Genomic DNA, 23,973 nt, shown 5'->3' with positions numbered 1-23,973 from the left:
GCACACTGCTGACTCAGATCCAGCTTCTCGTCCACTATCACCCCTAGGTCCTTTTCTGCAGAACTGCTGCCTAGCCATTCGGTCCCTAGTCTGTAGCTGTGCATTGGGTTCTTCCGTCCTAAGTGCAGGACCCTGCACTTATCCTTATTGAACCTCATCAGATTTCTTTTGGCCCAATCCTCTAATTTATCTAGGGCCCTCTGTATCCTATCCCTGCCCTCCAGCGTATCTACCACTCCTCCCAGTTTAGTATCATCCGCAAATTTGCTGAGAGTGCAATCCACACCATCCTCCAGATCCTTTATGAAGATATTGAACAAAACCGGCCCCAGAACAGACCCCTGGGACACTCCACTTGACACCGGCTGCCAACTAGACATGGAGCCATTGATCACTACCCATTGAGCCCGACAATCTAGCCAACTTTCTACCCACCTTATAGTGCATTCATCCAGCCCATACTTCTTTAACTTGCTGACAAGAATACTGTGGGAGACCGTGTCAAAAGCTTTGCTGAAGTCAAGAAACAATACATCCACTGCTTTCCCTTCATCCACAGAACCAGTAATCTCATCCTAGAAGGCGATTAGATTAGTCAGGCATGACCTTCCCTTGGTGAATCCATGCTGACTGTTCCTGATCACTTTCCTCTCATGTAAGTGCTTCAGGATTGATTCTTTGAGGACCTGCTCCATGATTTTTCCGGGGACTGAGGTGAGGCTGACTGGCCTGTAGTTCCCAGGATCCTCCTTCTTCCCTTTTTTAAAGATTGGCACTACATTAGCCTTTTTCCAGTCATCTGGGACTTCCCCCGTTCGCCACGAGTTTTCAAAGATAATGGCCAATGGCTCTGCAATCACAGCCGCCAATTCCTTTAGCAAGGAAACCTGCCTTTCCCCTCTTCAGCTGTTGGCATAGATCAAGGATGTTGCTGCTTGGATCTCTCTGAAGCAGCCTGACTACCAGCAAATTGGGAGCTGGGTGTGAGAATTGAAATTCTGAGCCCTTGGCTGGCACATAATAGAGTCTCTCCACACTTTTGGGGGTAGGAGCACAGAAGGTGAGGGTATGCTGCACTGTCTTAGTATGGCCTCATTGACCGACAGGGCAATTCTCATAGGTGCCAAGGCATGGAGGATATTCAAGAGCTTGTGCTGAGAGTCTTGGATTTCTTCTAATGGGATCTGAAGTTCCCAGGCAACTCTGTGAAGACGGTCATGAGATTGTTTAAGGTCATCCTGAGGGGATACTGAGGTCACTGCTTCGTCTAGCGATGATTATGTAAATCTAGTCGGTTCCAGTGGAACTGCCAGAACTGGAGCACAGTATTTCTCCTGTCATCAGATCTGGGGGCAAGTTCAGTGGTTCTCTTGGAGGGGAAGCAGGTAGTGACTCCCTGTTGGAGAGGACGGACTCTGAAGGAAAGTACTGTTCCCATGGTCTCCAATATGGCCAGTAGAAGGGATAAAAGGGTGGTCGTAGAGTCCCCATGGTATGGGATACCAATGGCTCCTGAGGCACATTGCTCCCAGGATCATGCAGGTCTCCTGGGAAAAGGATAGGAGTGGTACAGGAGAGGTGGTTCTTCCAGTGGATCTGAATCTCTTGAGGAAGAAAATGCAGGTTCGGGCTCCAGCGATGGTACTGTCAATGCCGCTGGAGAGGCATAGGCTGTGTACGGAAGGGCAACAAGCTCCACACTGCCGGGGGTCATTCAGAGGAGATATGAGGTCCCTGGAGACTGAAGGTCCTGAGGAAGAGGGGGATTCTGGATCCGGGAGAGTCAAAACGTCTTGTAGCACAGCCACGGATCTGGATCTCCCAGGTGTCAGAGAGATTCTCTTTCTGTTTGGGCCTTTGGTGCCAAAGATGGTATCCAGCGGTGGTCGGTCCTCACCGGTGCTGGAGGGTCATGGGTCTTGTGAGGAGTCATTGACAGTGGTACCAACAGAGCCCAGTCTGGAGCCAGTGGAACCCAGTGCTTCTGGGCTTTCTTCTCATGCCTAAGGGACTTAGGACATACTAAGTCCTCAGGGGCAGAACTGGTGGATGGAGCGTCTCATTTTTAGAAAGGGAAGACTTAGTCCCATGCTTATGAGGAATGCTTCTGAATGTCGCGAGTAGGCCCTACCACGGGGTCTGTAGGGATGGATTCTCCAGCACTGAAGTTGGACTTTGTAGCAGGAGGAGCACTCCTTGCTGATTCAGGCCAGTGTACGTGGCGGGAGGGAGGGACATTGTTCAAGGGCCTGGGTCTGATTGGGGTCTCATGGCCGTCTCTATGAGGTATTTATGGAGGCAAAGTGCCCGCCCTTCTCAGGTACAGCTGGGGAGGGACTAATAGAAACTGCACCAAGCTGCAATGTGAGCTCCCCGATGTGGAACACACCCCGCTGGTGCCTGCTCGCTCCACTACTTTAGTGGGAGAGTGCTCTCTGTCCTCCTCCTTCTTCTTGTGCAGCACCGACGAATGGGACCGACGATGGGCACTTGCATTGGAGGAGGTCTTTGGCACTGGGGAATGGCGGTGCCAGGGGTCCTTGGAGCCGAGTCCCTTCTTGGCACCATGGCCTCCCTTACCAAGACTGGTGCGCGCCGCACCGAAGTGCCAGGCTTGGGGTTGGACGCCACCTGGGCTGGCTGTGGACAAAGGGCTGACCCCACAAGCTGCAGTTTCAGCCTAAAGTCCCTCTCCTTTTTGGTCCTTGGTCTGAAGCCTTTGTAGACTTTGCACTTGTCTGTTTGGTGTGCCTCTCCCAGGCACTTCAGACAGGAGTCATGTGGGTCTCCCTTTGGCATAGGCTTCAGGCAGGACCCACATAGCTTGAAACCCTGAGACCGAGACATGCCCCAGTTCCCGGGAGGAGAAACAAAATGGGTGGGTGACCCCCAACTGAAACTTATCTAAACTAACAATCTATTTATACTAATGATAAGATTTTAACTATTTACAGGTAACACTGAACGGAAGTCTGCTACAGGATTGCTTGCTGTTCGCAAGAGAGAAGCTACTCCAACGACCGTCACCGGCAGCAAGAAGGGACCGAAGAGGCGGTGGGTCAGCAGGGACCTATATACACTGCCATGAAGGCGCCACTCCAGGGGGCTCCACAGCCGACCCAATGCTAAGGGGAAAACCTTCCGATGACTGTGCATGTGATGTGCACACACCTACTTGGAATCGACATGAGTAATCGCTCGAAGAAGAATTAACAAAATGATTTACAACGGTTTATTTAGAATGACATCAGAGATGAGGACACTGGAGGTTCCAGCCCAGACCATGCAGTGCTGAAAATTAACTGAAAAGGTGGTCAGACCACCCCACCATTTATCCCTGTTACAGACCCAGACCAGTGTAGAAAGAATAGTAAATATGACAGGCGACCAGCTTGGCTTAACAGTGAAATCCTTGCTGCTCTTAAACACAAAAAAGAAGCTTACAAGAAGTGGAAGATTGGACAAATGACCAGGGAAGAGTATAAAAATATTGCTCGGGGATGCAGGAGTGAAATCAGGAAGGCCAAATCACACCTGGAGTTGCAGCTAGCAAGAGATGTTAAGAGTAACAAGAAGGGTTTCTTCAGGTATGTTAGCAACAAGAAGAAAGTCAAGGAAAGTGTGGGCCCCTTACTGAATGAGGGAGGCAACCTAGTGACAAAGGATGTGGAAAAAGCTAATGTACTCAATGCTTTTTTTACCTCTGTCTTCACAAACAAGGTCAGCTCCCAGACTACTGCACTGGGTAGCACAGCATGGGGAGGAGGTGACCAGCCCTCTGTGGAGAAAGAAGTGGTTCGGGACTATTTAGAAAAGCTGGATGACCACAAATCCATGGGGCCGGATGCACTGCATCCGAGAGTGCTAAAGGAGTTGGCAGATGTGATTGCAGAGCCATTAGCCATTATCTTTGAAAACTCATGGTGATCCAGGGAAGTCCCGGACGACTGGAAAAAGGCTAATGTAGTGCCCATCTTTAAAAAAGGGAAGAAGGAGGATCCTGGGAACTACAGGCCAGTCAGCCTCACCTCAGCCCCTGGAAAAATCATAGAGCAGGTCCTCAAGGAATCAATTCTGAAGCACTTAGAGGAGAGGAAAGTGATCAGGAACAGTCAGCCTGGATTCACCAAGGGCAAGTCATGCCTGACTAATCTAATTGCCTTCTATGACGAGATAGCTGGCTCTGTGGATGAGGGGAAAGCGGTGCACTTGTTGTTCCTTGACTAGCAAAGCTTTTGACACGGTCTCCCACAGTATTCTTGCCAGCAAGTTAAAGAAGTATGGCCTGGATGAATGGACTATAATTATGGGCTGGATGAATGGATAGAAAGTTGGCTAGATTGTCGGGCTCAACAGGTAGTGATGAATGGCTCCATGTCTAGTTGGCAGCCGGTATCAAGTGGAGTGCCCCAAGGGTCGGTCCTCGGGCCGGTTTTGTTCAATATCTTCATAAAGGATCTGGAGGATGGTGTGGATTGCACTCTCAGCAAGTTTGCAGATGACACTAAACTGGGAGGAGAGGTAGATATGCTGGAGGGTAGAGATAGGATACAGAGGGCCCTAGACAAATTAGAGGATTGGGCCAAAAGAAATCTGATGAGGTTCAACAAGGACAAGTGCAGAGTCCTGCACTTAGGACGGAAGAATCCAATGCACTGCTACAGACTAGGGACCGAATGGCTATGCAGCAGATCTGCAGAAAAGGACCTAGGGGTTACAGTGGACAAGAAGCTGGATATGAGTCAACAGTGGGCCCTTGTTGCCAAGAAGGCCAATGGCATTTTGGGATGTATAAGTAGGGGCATAGCGAGCAGATCAAGGGACGTGATCGTTCCCCTCTCACCAATGTTGAATAGGCCTCATCTGGAGTACTGTGTCCAGTTTTGGGCCCCTACAAGAAGGATGTGGAAAAATTGGAAAACGTCCAGCGGAGGGCAACAAAAATGATTAGGGGACTAGAACACATGACTTATGAGGAGAGGCTGAGGGAACTGGGATTGTGTAGTCTGCGGAGGAGAAGAATGAGGGGGGATTTGATAGCTGCTTTCAACTACCTGAAAGGGAGTTCCAAAGAGGATGGTTCTAGACTATTCTCAGTGGTAGCTGATGACAGAACAAGGAGTAATGGTCTCAAGCTGCAGTGGGGGAGGTTTAGGTTGGATATTAAGAAAAACTTTTTCACTAGGAGGGTGGTGAAACACTGGAATGCGTTACCTAGGGAGGTGGTGGAATCTCCTTCCTCAGATATTTTTAAGGTCAGGCTTGACAAAGCCCTGTCTGGGATGATTTAGTTGGGGATTGGTCCTGCTTTGTGCAGGGGGTTGGACTAGATGACCTCCTCAGGTCCCTTCCAACCCTGATATTCTATGATTCTATAATTCAGTGGGGTACAGGAGTCTGGTAGAAGGCAAATATTCTAGCCACTAGATGAACAGTTTTCTGTTCCCTGAGTGACCAGAGCAGGGGCTGCCCCAGAACAATCAAGAACCTGCTAGAACCAATTAAGACAGGCAAGCTAATTAAGACCTCTGGAGCCAATTAAGAACATACTAGAATCAATTCTGGCAAGCAGACTAATCAGGACACCTGGTTTAAAAAGGACCTCCCATCAGTTAGGGATGTTTGTGTGCAAGGAGTGAGAAGGCGTGCTGCTGGAGGACTAAGGAGTACAAGTATGATCAGGCTTCAGGAGGATGATCCTGCAGTGAGGGTAAAGGTGGTGTTGGGAGGAGGCCATGGGGAAGTAGCCCAGGGAGCTGTAGCTGTCACGCAGCTGTTACAAGAGACACTGTAGACAGTTGCAATCCACAGGGCCCTGGGCTGGAACCAGGAGTAGAGGGCAGGCCCAGGTTCCCCCCATTCCCCTCAACTCCCTATTTGAGACAAGAGGAGGTGACCTGGACTGTGGGTCCCACCAGGGGGGAAGGTCCCTGGCCTATCCCCTGACCCACTAAGTGGGTCAGCAGAGACTGCAGGGATTGTGCTCCTCCCTTTCCCCATGCTGGCCAGTGATGAGGGTAGCTGAGTGAACGGCAGGTTTGAGCCACTAGCAAAAGTGGCCAAACTGAGAGCTGCCATGAATCTCTGAGGCGAGGAAATCCGCCAATAAGCACAGGACCCACCAAGGCAGAGGAGGAACTTTGTCACACACCTCAGTTGGAAGCACGAGGCGAGCCAGGGTGCATGCATGGACCACAGACATTACTTTCAAATTCTCTGACTCTGGAGGCATGCTGCTCATACAGAACCCACAGTGGAATACAATAGGGACCATCACTCAAAGAAGAACACATGATCTGGGGAAAATTCAGGATGGGGAGGGGGGGGAAGGGGTCACCTTGCTAGGTGTAACCAAGGCTTGTGGAGGCCAGAGTGTAGCTGTGGTGTAGCAAGCAGGCTGCTGGAGTCAGAGCTGCTGGTCCAGCATGACTCGTCACACAGACATTCAGTGCAGGCTTGTCTGCTGGCTGGGAGCACCCAGACAAGGGAGCTACAGCAGCCAAACATTTGAAGGCATTCAGGGATCCAGGACAGGCAGTAACACAACCCCTGACTGGTCTGGATTGCTCCCTGCTACCTCCATTCTACCGCACAAAGGCCCAGGAAAATCCAGCCCATTGGAACTGAGATGCCCTAGAAGTTATTCCAAATACTGTGATCAAAAGTCTCCGCAAGGTTTGAAATTCTACAATGGAAGGAATGTTTGTTTACGGGGACGCTGTCATTACTGAAACAAGAGTGTGAAAAATCAGGAAATGCAGTGGCAAAGTTGCCCTAACACCTTTAACTCTGACCCTGTGCTCTTGTTCACTAGGTGACAGCCACTGAGTCACATCAGAGAGTTACAGATATTTGGAAGGGCCAGTCAGGGGGCTTGTCTAAAGTGGGAAAAGCCATCCAGTTAGAACACAGGTTAACTAACTGGTAACCTACAATCAGCTAACACAATTTGACACACAAGTCTAATCTACACAGTCTGATACATTGTGTTAGTCAAGGTGTGCTCTAACAGGATGCATTCTCGCAGCTGAGCCAAGCCCAAGATGCATCTTGAAGGGTGGATGTGGAAGAATGGAGGCTACATGTCAGTGCAATTTTTGTTGAAATAAAGGGGGGTCTGTGTTTGGGGTCCTAGGGCCATGTATGAAGGGGATTTCTACAGTATGGTAGTTGATGACATTTTCAGTTCACAGCAGGGTCCAAATCCCTTGTCTGTAAAGCACCTTGTTTACTTTTGGCGCTCTATAAATAACAATGTAACTCCAATCCTGACATCATTCCAGTAGTTCCGGCACCCTGGTTTGTATTGGAATGTAACTGAGGTCATGGTGCCGCATGGCTGTAAGAGATGGGGCAGGGAGACTGCTGGTGGATAGGCAGAAGGTGGCTATTCATATGGGTCAGAGCAAAAGCTGTTTGTGGAAGCCCAGCTATGAATTTCCTGACTTCAATGCCTTGCTTTTTCAACCTGAATCTTAGCACTGAATTTCTAGGTTTTCCAACAGCTTTTGTTTTATTATCATTAAAACCTTCCAATGGCATTGTTTTAACATACTAATAAGCTTGTAAAAAGTTATTTATGTCTTAATGAGATATGGGCCAGAGCTGTACAATTCCCTTCCGCTCCCCACATCTGAATGTAGAGGGGTTTGGAGCGAGGGCGCTGGTTTGGCATCTCTAATCTAACATGTAGCAACATGGTGTAGATTCTCTTCCGACACAGAAACTATTCTCTGCAAGAATTATCAGTGTGATGGGAAGTGAAATATGTCAGTGAAAATCATATTTTCAAATCAAACACTCCACAGTGCAGTATTTAGCCTGCTTGATGAAATCAAGTTCAGCTATGGGAGCCTGTGACCAGCCGGATTCAGACTGGCAATGGTGATGGAGTTTATAGCTTCCACAGGCTGCATCTTTCCAAGCCAATTCATATAACAACCAGGGAAGCAAAGAAACTCTGCTGGAACCTGGCTGAGTGCTCAGATGTATACGAATCTGTCAGAAATGATTCTGAAATGTTGCACCCATGCTTGTCTGCAGTACCTCCCATCCAGGGCAACTGAATGACCGGCTCAGAAGTTTCCAGACTTAGCCATTAATGAGATGGCACTTAAGACTTTATAAACACGAGAAGAATTTTTCAGAAAGTGAAATACAACTAATTTTTTCCAAGTCTCATATCCCAGAAACCCCTCATTGGATTAACCTCAACGTCTCCTCTCCACGTATATTCTCCCTAGAGCCCAGGCAAGTGCCATTTCAAGCCGAAACGATGGGCAGGGGGTGAGGAAATTAGAGGGGCAGTCCATCAAAATCAGGCTTATACCGGAAACTGAATTATGCTGCCATATGATCTGCTAGACGACACTGAAACAGGGAAGGTGACCGTCGCTTCTGAACTGTTACTATTCTTGGATACGACCTAGAGATAAGATCCACGTCAAAGCCAGAGAGGGTATTTCGGGCAAGCAGCTTTTCCATTCAAATAGTAACGTGAAGGTTACTGTCAACATGGCACCGCACTTACCTTCACCAGATTCAGGGGGTTTGCTTTGCTGCCCATTTCGCTTGCAGTCAGGCCAATGTTGATCACAGTCTGGGAGACATTGGGTCGAGCAGAGGCTTTCCGTGCTGAGCAAGAAAGATGGAGACTATGAATTCCAACAGGAAGAAGATCATTCAATCATTGTCTAATCTTCCAAGGTCTCATCACCAATTACAAATGGCTGTTGAGCCAAGGGCACAGACGTACCTCTCAGGTGCACCTCACTGCAAGGGAGGCCATTCCTGTAATCCCCAAATTACCTATGTTACCCCCATCGCACTTTCAGTCTGAAATTTTACACCAGAAAGGCGTCGTCATGAAGCTGCAGGAGTCATTCACACAGCAGGGTGGGGTTCTGCTGCCTTTCGCATTCCCTGGGCGCTCCTCACACTGCGCCCCACATTTGGGCCTTGGTAATCAGAGGTCTGGCCCAGAAACTCTTAGCGAGTATCTGCCAAGAAAGGTCTGCTCGGGGCCCTAAACCCCACCCATGGCTCTCTCACACACAGGAGCAAATGGAAAAAGGTGCTCTGGACACTTCCCTGGCCCTGAGCCAGAGGCAGCCAAGCAAGGAGATAAAGCCTGCCCTGGACAACTCAGGCAGTAGGCTTAGGTCAGTGCAGAGGAACAGAGACCTTGCCATACGATTGGGTCACTCCCCTGAACAGAGCAAGAACTTGCCTGCAGGAGATGCCATTACTGAGCGGGATTCTCTGGCCTGTGCTATGCAGGTCAGGCTAGACAATTACAATGGTCACTGCATGCCGGCATTACCCCCCACCGCACCGTGTTACTCTGTGTGACCCTCCCCCATGAGCCGGCATTACCCCCCACCGCACTGTGTTACTCTGTGTGACCCTCCCCCATGGGCCGGCATTACCCCCCACCGCACCGTGTTACTCTGTGTGACCCTGCCCCCATGGGCCTGCATTACAACCCAGTAGGCTGTACTTCATCCCCAGTAGGCTGCTTGGGACTGGTTTTTTCTAAATACCATCCTGGGAGATGCAGGAAAGCACTAGGAGGCTCACAGGAGGAAGCCTCTCTGCTTCACACCACAACATGATCCCTAGCCCTAAAGGGGACTTCGTTGAGCCCCACCACAAGTTAACGGCCTTGTCTGAGGGGGTGAGGAGTTACCCCTGCAGGAATTCAGTCTGCAGACTCTTCACGCCAGCACCACAGAGAGTCCACAGCCTCCCAGCAAGACACTTGAGACCATCAGACCTGAATTCCGCCCCAGCTTGCCCTGCCTGGATTAGCCGAGGGGTGCCTAATCGCGCCTCTGCTGCACTGCCCTGCGAGCGAGGGGCAATGGGGACATGCCAGCCTTGCAGAAAACGCTGCACTCATGCTGCATGCTGGGACAGTCCCCCTCTCCCCCGCAGCACTTGGCAGTGGAAAGCCCAGTGCCACCCTGCCATGCGAGGGGGCTGCATAGCACAGTTCAAACCAGGAAACTCACCTTTGGGCGGATTTTCTGCCTCCTCCTCCAGCTCCTCCAGCTCTTTGGGAGAGAATTTCATGATATGGGACACCACGTGGGTCCCCACCAGCACGGTACGCCCAAAAGCTCGCTGCTCCACCACAAAGATGCTTAGGGGTGGGTGCAGGTACACCTGCTCCGGTAGCTCCTGAAAAGAGCCTCTCATACTGTCACCAGGGCTGCGGGGGGGTGTTCTGCAGCAGCTCAGAGTCTGGCTTATAGCTCACTTGTGTCCAGCTGGCAGATAAGGGCTGCGCTCCCGCCAGCTGCACCCTGGTGAGCCCCTAGCACAGCGGCCCTGATGCTCCCTGTGCAGGTAGGTCCTGACAGCGCCGGTGCTGGGACCCAGCTCCTCAGTTCTGAACTGGAGCCCTGCCCATGCCTCGTCAGCAGGCAGCCGCTGATGCTGGCTGAATTGATTCATGCCATGGAGAGTTCTTTCCCATCAGCAGCTGGTCTTTAATGGGCCCCAGTTCCCCAGAGGGGGAACCCAGCTGGGGCTGAACCCAGTCTGCAGGTATGCGCCCATTCTCCAGAAACACGGGCCGTGGAAACTCTGCCTCTCCCCTCCTCACTAAAGCCCTACCCCAGAGCTAGCGGGCCCTGGCAGTGAGCACTGCTCCCTACTTACCACGTTGATGTATTTGACCAGCTCGTTGAAGTTGGGGTTCTCTTTGTATGACACAATCACTTCCGATTCCACTTTCTTCCCGGCACATTCGATGATCACCTGGGGCTGATCTACCTCAAACAGGTTCACACGTTTCAAGTCTCGCAGGCCCCAAAACAGGATCTGAACAGCAGGAGCCAAGTGCGTCAGCTGCTCTAGGCACTCAGCACTCTTCACACGAGCCTTCCCAGCCGCCAATTCCTCACCCCTACGAGTGGCAATCACCCCCAATCCACCCACCTAACCCCAGTACTAATCTCACTATACCCTGTCCAGCTGCCAGATGGTCCCTCATCCCCACAGGTAACCAGCATCACCATCTGCTAACCCTTCCCACGTCCCTGGCAGTCAGACCCCTCTTTCCAACACAGGAGGAGTGAGGGCTGCTCCTCACCCACCCAGACGCCCCCAGGAGGAAAAACACTGGACACTTCATCAACAGCAAATGAATGTGCCAGTCTGGAGGTGGGCAGACTCAGCAGAGCAATTTGGGGGTTGATGAGTGAGAGCTAATGGTGCTGTCTCACAGCCAGGCTCCTCTGTTCAGTGTGATCGGGAGTTAATCAAACAACATGGGACACTTTCCAGGTGAGATGCTGGATGAAATGGGGGCTTGTGACCCAACACACTACTGTATACACACCCTACACATTGCGATCGTCTCTATACAAAATACATCTTGTGAGGTAGCATTTGAAAACTAAACTCACTCGTCAATAATATACTGGTGAAACACATATAGCAACATGACATGTAAAGTTAAAGTTGTGACTGACATGCATTCACCAGACAAGCCTGGGGAGGGGTAAACAAGTTTCTCGAAGACAAAGGACAAGCTGACACCTCTAGCCAGGTGTCGTCAAAGTTGATTGACCATCACTGGTCACATGGCCAGTCTTTGGCAGCGAAGTGGGGCAGGAACAAATCGATCTGCATTTTAACAAACAACATGGAAGCTCTTTCCCCATGAGACCCCTGTGTCTCCATCCTCATAGCTGGAAGGAACTTTGTCTAGTGACACTCAGGAAAATGCATTGCAAAGGGTGACTAGAGTATAGAAGGGAGGGGCAAAAACACCCCCGGTAGGTGTCTGTCTCTCTCTCTCTCACCTGAGAAGACCAAGGAACTAGCCTTTGGACTTTGGGAGGGATTCCAACCTCAGAATTTGGCCAGCCTTCGTGCTGAGAACATGTAATAAGGATTTCACCTTGAACCAAGTCTATTTGTTCAGTTTTAGTGACTAGAAAATGCTTTATCTTTATGTCTTTTGTAAACATTTCTGACTTCCATGCCTTATACTTGTACTCACTTAAAATCTCTCTCCGTGTAGTTAAATAAACTTGTTCTATTCTTCTTTAATCAAAACTAATCCAGTAGTGTGTTTAAACTAAATTGTTTGGTAACTGCAGTTAAGGTAACAAACTGTTGTACATTGACCCCTTACGAGTCTCAAGGGACCTCCAATATCTGGACTGCCGAGGAGAGGGCTGGAGAGTGCAGAACATACATTTGGGGAAAGTCCAGGACTGGAAGTGTGTTGGGGTCACCCACCAAGTGGAAACCAAGGCTGGTGGAGTGTTGTTGGCAGGCTGTTGCTATGCGCAGACACTCGAAGTGACCTGCATGCTCTCTGGCTGTTTGTGAGGAGCCCAGGGTGGGAGATACAGCAGCAAAGCTGTTTGTGAGGCACCCCAGGATGCAGAGCAGGTGATGACAGCCCCTCTCCAGCCTGGATTGCACCCCAAAATGAGATAGGGCCGGTGGGTAGATGTCGCCCCAGTTCCAAGCCACACTCACTTCTGGCCTGCGAAAGTCCCTGGTGTGAGGAGGCAGCACAGACATGTTTGAGTCCCAGGTATTGTGTCAGTCCCTTCCCCAACCCCCTGCCATAAAGTCACGGCGCACTGGTACCAGTCAGAGGAAACTCTGCTCAGAACTCTACTGAAAGCCACAGTACCTCTATGCGGAATTCTTTGAGGATGGGCCGGACTCCCTCTGGGATAATGAAGCGTCCAGAACGGGGGTCCTCCAGGAAGTCTGGCTCCTTGGGTTCCACGTCTTTGGGCACTGAAGGCTGGACAGATGGAAATGGCCAGGCCACACAGAAATTAAGGAGCTTGACTCTCCTGCCCCACAACATCCCCTCATTCACCTACCCACCCATCTCTCCCATATCCAGCTTTGTCCTCCTCCTTCAGTGCTGCCCATCGACACTGGGGGGCCCTCCCACGATGAGAGTGCTCCTCTCTGCTTGAGGATGTGGCTAGAGCAGGGAGCCCAGCATCATGCCCCAGGTGTTAATCTGCCCAGCCCAGATAGCAGGAAGCAGCTGGAACAAGCTGCCATGCACCTCTTACCACACTGCTACCCCAGAGAAGCCAGTTACCTCCAAGTAGCCACTGTAATCCAGCTCGATCAGCTCAAAGGTAGCAATTAATTCCCCTGCTGCTCTGGGTCCTTTGTAAATGTCAAAAAACTGCAGGGCAGGTTTGCAGTATGGTTCATCCACCAGCTTCACCTGTGGAGTAGCAAAGGCCCGGCCAAGGAATTCCGGAGAACCCTACAGACAAGGAGGAGCAGCCACTGGATACTGCCTCTGCATTCTCACGGCGTTTCAGGTCCCAGTACAACATGCCAGAATGGGCTTAATCCCCACCAGGTGCAAGTTCCGCAAAGTCACTGGAAAGACTCAAACCACACCTCCCATCCTGGCAGGGCCAGCTCCAGGCACCAGCAAAACAAGCAGGTGCTTGGGGCGGCAGATTTCTAGGGGCGGCGTCCCGGCGCCAGCCATGCCGCCCCTGGAAATGTGCCCCCACCGACCCAGCTCGCCTCTGCTCCACCTCCGCCTGCTCCCCTGAGCACGCCGCCGCCGCCACGCCGCTTCTCCCCGCTCCCTCCCAGGCTTGCCGCGCGCTAAACAGCTGTTTGGCCCGGCAAGCCTGGGAGGGAGGGAGGGAGGGAGCTCCCCTGCTCCGCTCCGCTCCGCTCGCTCCCCTGAACACACTGCCTCTCCCTCGCCTGAGAGAGAGGGGGGAGAAGTGGAGCGGCAGGGTGTTCAGGGGAGCAGGCAGAGCATAGGTGAGCTAGGGCGGGGGGCCTGCAGGGGGCAGGGAACCACAGGAAGCAATGGGGGCGGGAAATGCAGCACGCCCGGGGGAGGAGGCGGGGCCGGGGATTTGGGGAAGGGGCAGAGTTGGGGCGGAGCTGGGGGAGGGCATGAAAAAAAAGCGGGGGCAGCAAAAAATTTTTTTGTTTGGGCCGGCAAAAATCCTAGAGCTGGCCCTGCTTCCTAGGCTTTCCGCTGACAGAACCATAAAACCCTAGGCACTTAGCTGACCCGCCCAGTCTTCCTCTTGTTATCTTTATAGGTGAGGGCTTCAGGAGAGCATAGGGATTGGCTCTTCTTATCTGCAATGCTAATGGCCCAATCTGAACTGTGGAAAATGTAACCAGATACCACAGAAATGGGTGCAATACAGAACAAGGCAAGGAACACCTTCCTCTCACTGACAATGCAGCATTGCCTTCCTGCATTTCAACAATCATTGCATGCCCTGTATCTACCAGAGTGAGACTTCAAGTTATTTACAGTATGGGCCTGGTCTCCTTGCTTGTAAATTACCTGTATATCTAGGATGGTCTGTAAATAATAAAACCTGTGACTACTATTGAGAATTAAAGCCGTGTGTGTAAGACAATGCATGCATCTATGTATATGCCTATATACAAAAAATGTTAAATTAAGGGTATTTAAGTTGCAAAGTCCAGCCCTCAAAAGTTAGGAAATGACCAAATTGGCCACTGTAATTCAGTCCCCTTGTGTGTTTGCATTATTATTAGACAGGCTTCTGTTATGTGATAACATGCTGCTTTTTCCACATGCTCCATGTCCTATTCCGAGCACAGCATGGACAGCGTTCAGGAACCTGTTCCGCGTTTCTTTCTATCCTCAGTATTCAGTGTGTGGCCAATTTTACAATTGGGAAACTGATCCAGGAAGACAAAGTGACTTGCCAAGGCCACACAAAGAATCAGTGGCAAAACCAAGACCAGAACTCAGGGCCACATGAAGCCCAGCCCTTTGCTCATTCATTCAACCACACTTCCTTACTGCCAGAGGTGCCGAGCATCCACTGCACCCGACAAGTTGAGCTGCAGCTGTGAATACGTAGCACGTCTGTATATCAAGTGTCTCAAGCTGGACACCCACAAAACGAGGAACACACAGTGGCCACCTGCTACAATTGTGGTGTAGTGACTTTACCAACGTCACACAGAGAGACCGTGGAAAAGACAAGGATGGAATCCAGGTCTCCATTCAACCGCCTTAGCCCCAAGACTAGCCTTTCTTCCTGCAATCCACTGCCTCGTTCCTATACACCTTTCAACTTCTAGTGTGCATGCGGCAAGGCCTACAGACAACAGCCTCCTTTGTTACACACCCCGACTCATCCCCTGAGCACCGTCCATCCTGTGCACTGCAGGACACAAGGGTCCTGTGAAAAAGACAGTAGGTGATCATGTAATGAAAGACCATATCAAAAGGCAGGTTGCCAGTTCTGGCATTTCCTAGCTTTCAAGAGCTGGACTTTGCAACCCTAACAACATTATGTTAATAGTTTTTTGGGACTGTAATATGATTTCATGTGATATTCAGTTCAGTTTATTTTACAAGGCCTGTACATTTTCAGTTTTCACTGTGCTGCTGCACTCGGTAGTGAAGACACATAACTGCGCTGCGTCAAGGAGGTTTTGGCAGCTGGGTGGGGACAGCTGGGCTTTGGCACCAGCGGAGGTAGCTAGGAATGGTGGGAAACGCATATTAGCATGATCATGCTGTGGTTCAGTTTGACAGTCACATTCAGTGTGTTACGAATAGACTGCGACACCTCCACTTGGGTCTGTAAGTGAAAAATAGCCCAGATTCTTGGCTGCACCAAACCAGATGTCAGGGCAGGTCTGCATCATCCGGCCACAGCAGAGGTTAGAGCATGCTCAGAGCTTGTCACAGGGCAGGCTGGGCTTGTAAGGCGTGCTGGAATCAGTCCCACCTGTGTCCAGTGATCCCCCCAAGTGGGGTGCCCATGTGATGGGTTCAGGCTTGGGCCAGGCGACCGGGGATCATGTGATGGTAGCCCAGGGCAGGGCTATGTGTGAGGGGGCCTGTTCTCTCAGAGAGATGGGGAGATCGGGGCTGAGAAGGCCTGGGCCAGGCCTGATACAAGGGTCACTGAGAGCTGGGAAAGAGGCTGTCCCTACCAGCCAGAGGGAGAGGCTTAGCTGCAACTACCTGCAGTGAGCCACAACCTCAAAAACCTTCCAAGGGGATTATGAGCCTGGAGGAACCAAATGGACTGTGGCACCTAGGCTGGGCCTAGTGAGCTGCAGGGAAGGTGGCTGAGAGTCTAGCTCGGAGTTAAACTGCTCTTGTTAGGTTAGTAAAGCAGACCCCAGATGGGAGAGTAACTTAAAGCACCAGTTGAGGTGATTTGACTAAGGAAGGAGGAAGCTGAGGCAGTTGGGGGGCTGACACTGGGTGTGGTAAGACTGTTACAGACCTGCTCGGACTTCCACCTTTGGGCCTCTGGACCACAGCAAGCCCCTGCCACATCTTCTGTGCACAGGCTGAGCTGGGGCAGTACAGCGGCCTGTCTGGGCACTGACTTAGAACTGTGCCACACAGCGTAATTCGCAGCTTGGCAGGTCTGGTTGCTTTCCAGACTGCAAACCAGAATCCAGCTCAGTGTTTGCATGTGAACCATCCTCTCCTCTACGAGCTCCTCACTTCTCCAGGCTGGCGGCAGCTCGGCTGGCTTCACTCATCACACACACACAGCTCCACTCGTTGGCACCACCAGAGCAGACTGACAACAGGAAGCTTGTCAAAGCCCTCCCCAAAGAGCCACTCCTGGTGTCTCCAACCTCCCTGCAGCTTTGAGCTGCTGGTATAGGTAAGATCTAATCACAGGAGCGGAGGCAGAGCAAATTGGTGCAGTCGTCCATGTGACGTCCTGTATCTGGACAGACCTTCCTTCAGCTTTCCCCAGACTCCTGCACACACTGAGCTTATGGACATAGAGGGACAGGGTCATTCTGTCATACTTACAAATTTATTATGGTCAAAGATACTGATGACAACAACGGGGGTCTCGGTCTTCAAATCCTCTCTCCGCCCATCAATAATCAGCTGATCATATAAAAGTAGCTCATTCCACAATGGGCTCAGGGTTTCCTCCAAGGTCTGTATGGAGAGCGATCAGGATTAATAGAGCTCAGCAGAGTCTCTTGAATTCAGTCAAGTTCATTCTTAAAATGGCCCTTTAAGGAAGCAGTGGGGGGTGGGGGAGGCTGCAGACATCCCTTCCCCAAAGCAGGGCGAGAGGGACTATAGAGCCCACACAAAAACACACACACACACCCCCCTCAGTGCTGTGTGCGCATGGCCAATGCCTTCAAGAGCAGGAGATAAGAGAATTCTGGGGGCTGATCTGGGCATTTGCCAGTCTCCCTCAGATACAACTGTTGTCACCAAAGATTCCTTAAATATTCACACTGCTCAGTGCAGGCCTGGCACGAACAATGAAAGGAAACCGAGATTAACAGTGGACAAGCCACAGATTCACAGGTGGCCTTGTAAATAGCCTGTGGCTAGTAGATAAAGACAGAGTAAGAAGAATGATGTATGATAATCTGCAGCTTTGCTTACTAGCAGCTTGTGGACAGTTCATGACCTGTACAGGGATTGGTTACCAAAATTAGTAACCCAATTACAAAGTGTGATACAATGTAACATGGAATGTGCATGAGTCACTTTGGTTTAGAATATTTATACAATCTGATTGATTTTTGTGTGCTTTGGCAAACCCCTAAACACATCCCCTCAGCACAGGACTGCTATATGCCAATAAAAAACTGTCAGAGACGCGTCCAGATTTGAGCTACTTCCTTGGGAACAGAGTGTGGAAAGTCTCAGAGAAAAATCCCAACACTCAGAGGGCATGAAAATGTCTCCACAGCTGGAGTCAGGTAATTGGACGGTCTCCTCCTGTGATGCCAGCTTCCAACACTGCAAGCAGTAACTGGTTTGGTCCACAGGCGAGTTTCCTGAGGTGAAGGAGATGGGTTGCAGTAGGACCAGAGAGACCTTACCCGGGTGGTCTGGCACTGAGTCGAAAACACCACTCTTGCAAATGGGTCTGAAAGGCCATTGTCGTCAGCAGGCAGGATCCCCCGAGCCTGGTACAAGTGAGCTCGCAGCTGGAAGTAACTGAAGTCTGGCAAGACAAAGCAGAAATCACTGGCTGCTATGAGATCCGAGTAATTATACCCTTGGCACTCTTGGGAGAGAGTTTCCAGGCGGGCCCAGAGGGTGGGGGGGGCCCTAAGAGGCGAGGAGGGCAGACGACAGCACCTTTACAGGTGTCTGCTGAAGTGCTTTGGATCAGTATATCTCAATATAGCTTGGGCTAGGCAGTCCACTTTCGGTTAATTTCTTTGTCCCCAGTGACAACTAGTGTTCTAGAGTCTTTGGGGGGTTAATTTTGGAGTGATTCGCTATGAACATGTGCCCCTCAGAGCTGCATCAGGCCTCAGCAAAGCCAGTGAATTACTGGACAGGTCTTGAGCAGGTTACACACCCTAGAAATCGGGACCCAGCCAGTGACTCTCCAGTAGCTTATGAAGCAACAGTGCCCCTTTCTCACGGGGGGGTCCCTGTGACATTCTGCCAGAACTTTCAACCCTAGAGCCGTGGTTCTCAACCCGCAGCCCGGGGGGCATTTGCAGCCCAATCAGCACACAGCTGTGGCCCATGTGACATCCTCAGGGCCGTAGAGGTAGTATTGGATGCGGACCACAATGGCAAATAGGTTGAGAACCACTGCCCCAGGGACACAGGTTGTCCATGGCAGGCTGAGGTGCCCTGCTCTCTCTGCCCCCCACGCTAGCAGGTCTCTGCCATCTGTACAGAAGGAGACGGCAGCACTCTGAATGCTGCTGTGGCAAACACACATTCCCGTAAGCCAAAAAGGCTCTTGGCGGAGCCCACATCCAGGCGCCCAGGCAGGACTCGCTCAGCTCACTGCTCTCTCATTTGTTTTCAGTTTAGCCACCAGTGGGACTGTAGAGTAACCAGGGCAGTCTGTGCTCACCGTCCCTGCTGAGCCGGCTGGGCGGCATGTGTGCTGGAAGCTGCTCTGTCTGCTGGCCGCTCTCATAGATGGGCTTGAATTCCTCAGGCAGTTCTGCAGTGCTGTTCTTCACATACTTGGTCACCCCCAGCCACATATAGATCTCTAGTTTCGCAAAGATCTCTCCGGTGCGTGACCCTGGGACCTTGGAGTGCAGAAGGTTAGTTTCACTTCCCATCCAGACCCACAGGCATTCAGAGACTATATCGCATGCCGGTGATTAGCAGTGCACCATCACTGTGCCTGCAGCTTTACACATGGGTCTGAAGGGCAGCTGGGCGGGGATCAAATTTTCTGTTTCTTGGGAAATTCCACAATCTCAAAAAAAATGTTATGTTCCAGAAGGAAACCAAAACTTTCAAAGCTTCACGTGAAACAAAATTTAAAAAAATAATGTGTTTCACAATCAAAATGTTTTGTTTCCATAAAATCAAAATATTTCCTTCCAGTTCTACCTTTTTTATAATATTAAAGAAATTTTGAAATGAAGTGGTTTCTAAACAAAAACCAGAACATTCTGTTCTGCAAATGATGAAATGTTCCCATGTCAAAACATTCCAAATGCTTTGTGCTGTTTTTTTTTTTAAATGAAAACAATCACGCTGTGAGAGGAGAAGTCAAGTAAATCTTTACCCAGTCCAGGAGCTCACTTGTTTGGACCTGGTACAGAAACGAGCAGTATTCTCACTATGCAATTAGACTGTTTGGCTTTTACTAGTCTTACAAATTCTCTCTCAGATACAGAACCAATAATTAGAGCTGGTGAAGGAAGGGAGACGAACATGGAATGAAATAAGCAGGAATATGGTTAGGTTTTTCACATAAACTCTACCTTTAAAAAGACGGTCTGGATCTTTGCACAGTCCTTGCCTTTCTCCTCTTCTACTACAGAGTAGAGGACATTCTGTGCAGGAATTCTTGTGCATGCCACTCGCTTATTATTGCTGAACATCCAGAGTAGGACATCGGGGAGCGTGCACTGGGGCTGGAAGATATAGGCAATGCAGAGTCTCAGAGAGAATGTCCCCATGAGGGAATATAGATGATCCAGTCCTGCTTCCACCAAAGTTAATGGCAAAACTCCCACTCTGCTGAGTGCTTGGCACTTCTGAAAATCAAGTCACTTGCTAGGTGCTTAACTGTGGCTTTAGGGGCCTAACTTTAGGTGACATTTTTTGAAAATCTTGATTACGTAATACATGTTATTTCTCTTAGTAGGTGCAATATACAAGATACAAAGATAATGTTGCTTAGTGAACTTCACTTCTGCATTTCCTGACTTTGACATTTAAAATGTGTATCCTAACTTAGGTTTTTGCATTTAATTTCCTGGCAGTTTTTAAAGGTGACCTGCAAAGATTTTTGCATAGAGTTGTATATTTCTTGCGTTGCTCTTGTTTTTTCATTAAAAATATCTGGAATATCCAACCTTCTCTGTTCTCACTGACAGACTCCTGGGGAGATCAGAGCGGGTGGAGTGAGAGCTTTCTGTGCCCTCAGATGAATGGGGCACTGAATCTTTTCTCCCAAGTGTTTGTGACTGAAGGCGTGTCTATATTAATGTGAGCCAGGGCCAGATGAGCTCTCCTCTGCCATCTAGTGATGAACTGAGGGAAAAGACTTCAGGAGCAGACCATATTTGCACAGACACATCCACTCTACCTAGGTGTTCAGCAGTCAGAGCTGCTTTGCCAACGTGATCAGTTTGGGCTGTTTGGGGTTAAAATGCAGGGGGAGTCCTTATTGTAGGAGCAACAGGCAGAAGAACTGTACTTAGCCTGCCCTGACTGAGGGCATCACCCTAACTTGAGCATCACTTGCTACGCAGGGGCACCAACTCCAAGTGAAAGTTAGAGGGGGGTGAGAACAGGTGTTCCACACTCTGTTTAAAGCATCTTAGAGACCACTTGAAACATTCTCTCTCCAGTGTTTAAAAATGGAGTTGATCAGACTCAGTTGAGAGGCCCTGTTTCTGTTCAGTGGTCACGACAGCTGACATCACTGATGAGCAGGTCTAGGGGCTGAGCCTGAGACCTGGTGTGGGGCCAGAGCTGCAGTGGAAGGCAAGGCAGAGGCAGCACCAGTGAAATCACGAAGAGCCGGGCTAAGCACTGGAACCTCAGCACATGGCACTAGCGATGCCAGCAAGCAGCAGCAGAGATAACAGCGGCAGTAGTGGACGGAGGCGGAGAGCAGCAAGGACAGCAGCTGCAGCAAGAGGCGTTGTTCAATGGCCCTCCCTTGATGGGTGGGAGACAAACCCACATGAACACGCCCCAGCTGTGTGCAGCGGAGGGAAAGGGGAGTGGCCTGTTAAAGGGACTTTCGTCCATCAGACTTTCATACCGCAAGGTGGCAAACTGAGGCAAAGGACATTGCCCAATGTACTGTGGGGTGGGTGTTTGCTTATGGTTTACGTGCTTTTGAATTATTGTTGCAATGTTTTCCTAAATGAATGTGGGGGGTGTGGGTTGTTATACACAGACTCAGTGCTTGTAAGTGGGGAACTATCGTCTTTCAGAGATGCCGGGGGTGTGGGGGAGGGTAATTTTCCCAGATTTCTGGGTCGGGGCTCGAGCCGGTTCTGTTCTGCAATGTGAAGAGGAACCCCTAGATATTGAATCTGGCCCTTGTTGCTGCTGACACCACCTAGCAGGAAGGTTACATTAAGACAATGTGTTCTGTGCGGTCACTGCAGTGCAAAACTGTACGGGGTAAACGTATGGCACAGGCCCAGAGTGGGGCACCAGGGCAACTATGGAGACAAACAAAGAAGAGAGGTTTTTTTAAACACTAACTAAAAAAACCTCTTTCCCCTCTTAATTGCTCAGGTTCCAGCCTTTTATGGACAGTTCTAACATAAAAACCACAACCTTTTAAAAAAAAAATCTTCCAGGTTTTTTTCACTCCTCAGAGGGAAACACAAGAAGGACACACTAGTTCTTTCCTCCGTGGACACTTTAAAGAAAACCAGACAATTAAAGGGTTGCCTCAGCAGTGTGGTCTATGCACAAACTTGCATGAAACAATGAAAAGTGTGTGAATTAAAACCGATGTAGTTAGTTTGGCGCCAGTTTGTGTGTGGACACTAATTTCAGAATAAAAGCAATTAAAGTTCCCTTTGCTAAATTGACTTTAGCCCCTTTTATTCTGAAATTAGTGTCCACACGCAAACCGGCACAGAAATAATTACATCGGTTTTAAGAAATTAGTCCGTTTGTAGGTTGACAGACAGTGCTTGGTGCTAGCACTTAGATGGCTTTGACAGGTGCTGAAGTTCACATCTCATTGAGGTAAGGAAAGGGGGAAAGTAAATTCCTGCCTTTGTCTCATTGCTGGCTGGGAACAGCTCTCTACTGGCTGGATTAACAGGGCAGCATCTCATTAGTTAACACTGCGAAGAGGCAGACCTTGTCTGTGTTCAAAGCTACATCCATATCACTGAAGGTGCGAATCCAAACCAAGGGAGTTAAACCCATGCAATACCCACCAGGGACACACACAACCCAAATTAATCCTAGTTTATATGAATTTAGTTTAATTCAGTAAAGAATCAATTAAGGCTTACATTGAGGCAGATCTGGTTTTAATCCAATTAAGAATCATAGAATCATAGAATATCAGGGTTGGAAGGGACCTCAGGAGGTCATCTAGTCCAACCCCCTGCTCAAAGCAGGACCAATCCCCAATTAAATCATCCCAGCCAGGGCTTTGTCAAGCCTGACCTTAAAAACTTCTAAGGAAGGAGATTCTACCACCTCCCTAGGTAACGCATTCCAGGGTTTCACCACCCTCCTAGTGAAAAAGTTTTTCCTAATATCCAACCTAAACCTCCCCCACTGCAACTTGAGACCATTACTCCTTGTCCTGTCCTCTTCTACCACTGAGAATAGTCTAGAACCATCCTCTCTAGAACCACCTCTCAGGTAGTTCAAAGCAGCTATCAAATCCTCCCTCATTCTTCTCTTCCGCAGACTAAACAATCCCAGTTCCCTCAGCCTCTCCTCATAGGTCATGTGTTCCAGACCCCTAATCATTTTTGTTGCCCTTCGCTGGACTCTCTCCAATTTATCCACATCCTTCTTGTAGTGTGGGGCCCAAAACTGGACACAGTACTCCAGACGAGGCCTCACCAATGTCGAATAGTGGGGGACGATCACGTCCCGCGATCTGCTCACTATGCCCCTACTTATACAGCCCAAAATGCCACTGGCCTTCTTGGCAACAAGGGCACACTGTTGACTCATATCCAGCTTCACGTCCACTGTCACCCCTAGGTCCTTTTCCGCAGAACTGCTGCCTAGTCATTCGGTCCCTAGTCTGTAGCTGTGCATTGGGTTCTTCCGTCCTAAGTGCAGGACCCTGCACTTATCCTTATTGAACCTCATCAGATTTCTTTTGGCCCAATCCTCCAATTTGTCTAGGTCCCTCTGTATCCTATCCCTGCCCTCCAGCGTATCTACCGCTCCTCCCAGTTTAGTATCATCCGCAAATTTGTAAAGAGTATCCACACTATGTTTTCACCGGTTTAATGAATTAGTTTTGTAAACTGATTAAAACTAAACTGTGAGAAAACTTTGAATATAGAAAGGCCCAAATTTCTGCTACAGAAAAAGAAACAGAATTGTTTTAAATGAAAGCTCTGAATTTGCAGAATGTGCTCAACACGGCTCCTCCGGGGGAGAGACCCTGAGACAGCAGAACTGGAGATTGTCTCCCTGTTCAAGCGCCCTGCTGCCAAATGGCCAGGATTTGACTGTGTGTCAGACCAGGCCAAGCAGGGACAGACAGCAGCAATGTCACATATAGGCCGGGGATCATTAGGTTCTGCTCACAAATCCCAGCAGATCCACTATTTCTCCATCACTTAGAACCATTTATTCTATCATCTTCTATCACATACACCTTGGACAGAGCAGGTTACAGGGCTGCTACAAGCATGTCAGGCTCTTGTGCCAGATACGGATGGGCCACAGAGCTTCCTACCCCCAGAGGTGCACCAGGGATGTGTTCACCTTCAGACACTAATGCACTGCCAGGAATGGCTGTTGCGAGCGTCAATAAGGTCTGTGGCACA

The 23,973-nt window shown here is 49.8% G+C and overlaps 1 protein-coding gene across 7 annotated transcripts in view; it reads right to left on the bottom strand.

Annotated features, from left to right (window-relative positions):
* LOC140897398 (fer-1-like protein 4) overlaps positions 1-23,973 on the bottom strand; it is a 160,462-nt gene that overhangs the window by 65,066 nt on the left and 71,423 nt on the right. For all 7 annotated transcript variants that reach the window (XR_012154720.1, XM_073310004.1, XM_073310005.1 and 4 more), the window contains 9 exons: positions 19,729-19,881; positions 18,858-19,041; positions 17,857-17,981; positions 16,814-16,948; positions 13,091-13,264; positions 12,662-12,778; positions 10,666-10,827; positions 10,014-10,182; positions 8,531-8,634 (listed from right to left, as the gene is read on the bottom strand). Coding sequence is in view for 6 of the 7 variants with exons in the window: in XM_073310004.1 (XP_073166105.1) it covers positions 8,531-8,634; positions 10,014-10,182; positions 10,666-10,827; positions 12,662-12,778; positions 13,091-13,264; positions 16,814-16,948; positions 17,857-17,981; positions 18,858-19,041; positions 19,729-19,881 (1,323 nt within the window). In the remaining variant the exon portion in view is untranslated. The remainder of the gene's footprint in view (positions 1-8,530; positions 8,635-10,013; positions 10,183-10,665; positions 10,828-12,661; positions 12,779-13,090; positions 13,265-16,813; positions 16,949-17,856; positions 17,982-18,857; positions 19,042-19,728; positions 19,882-23,973) is intronic.

The sequence above is a fragment of the Lepidochelys kempii genome, chromosome 13 (assembly GCF_965140265.1).
Source record: "Lepidochelys kempii isolate rLepKem1 chromosome 13, rLepKem1.hap2, whole genome shotgun sequence".
NCBI classification, from domain to species: Eukaryota; Metazoa; Chordata; order Testudines; family Cheloniidae; genus Lepidochelys; species Lepidochelys kempii.
This window is presented reverse-complemented; position numbering and strand designations above follow the sequence as displayed.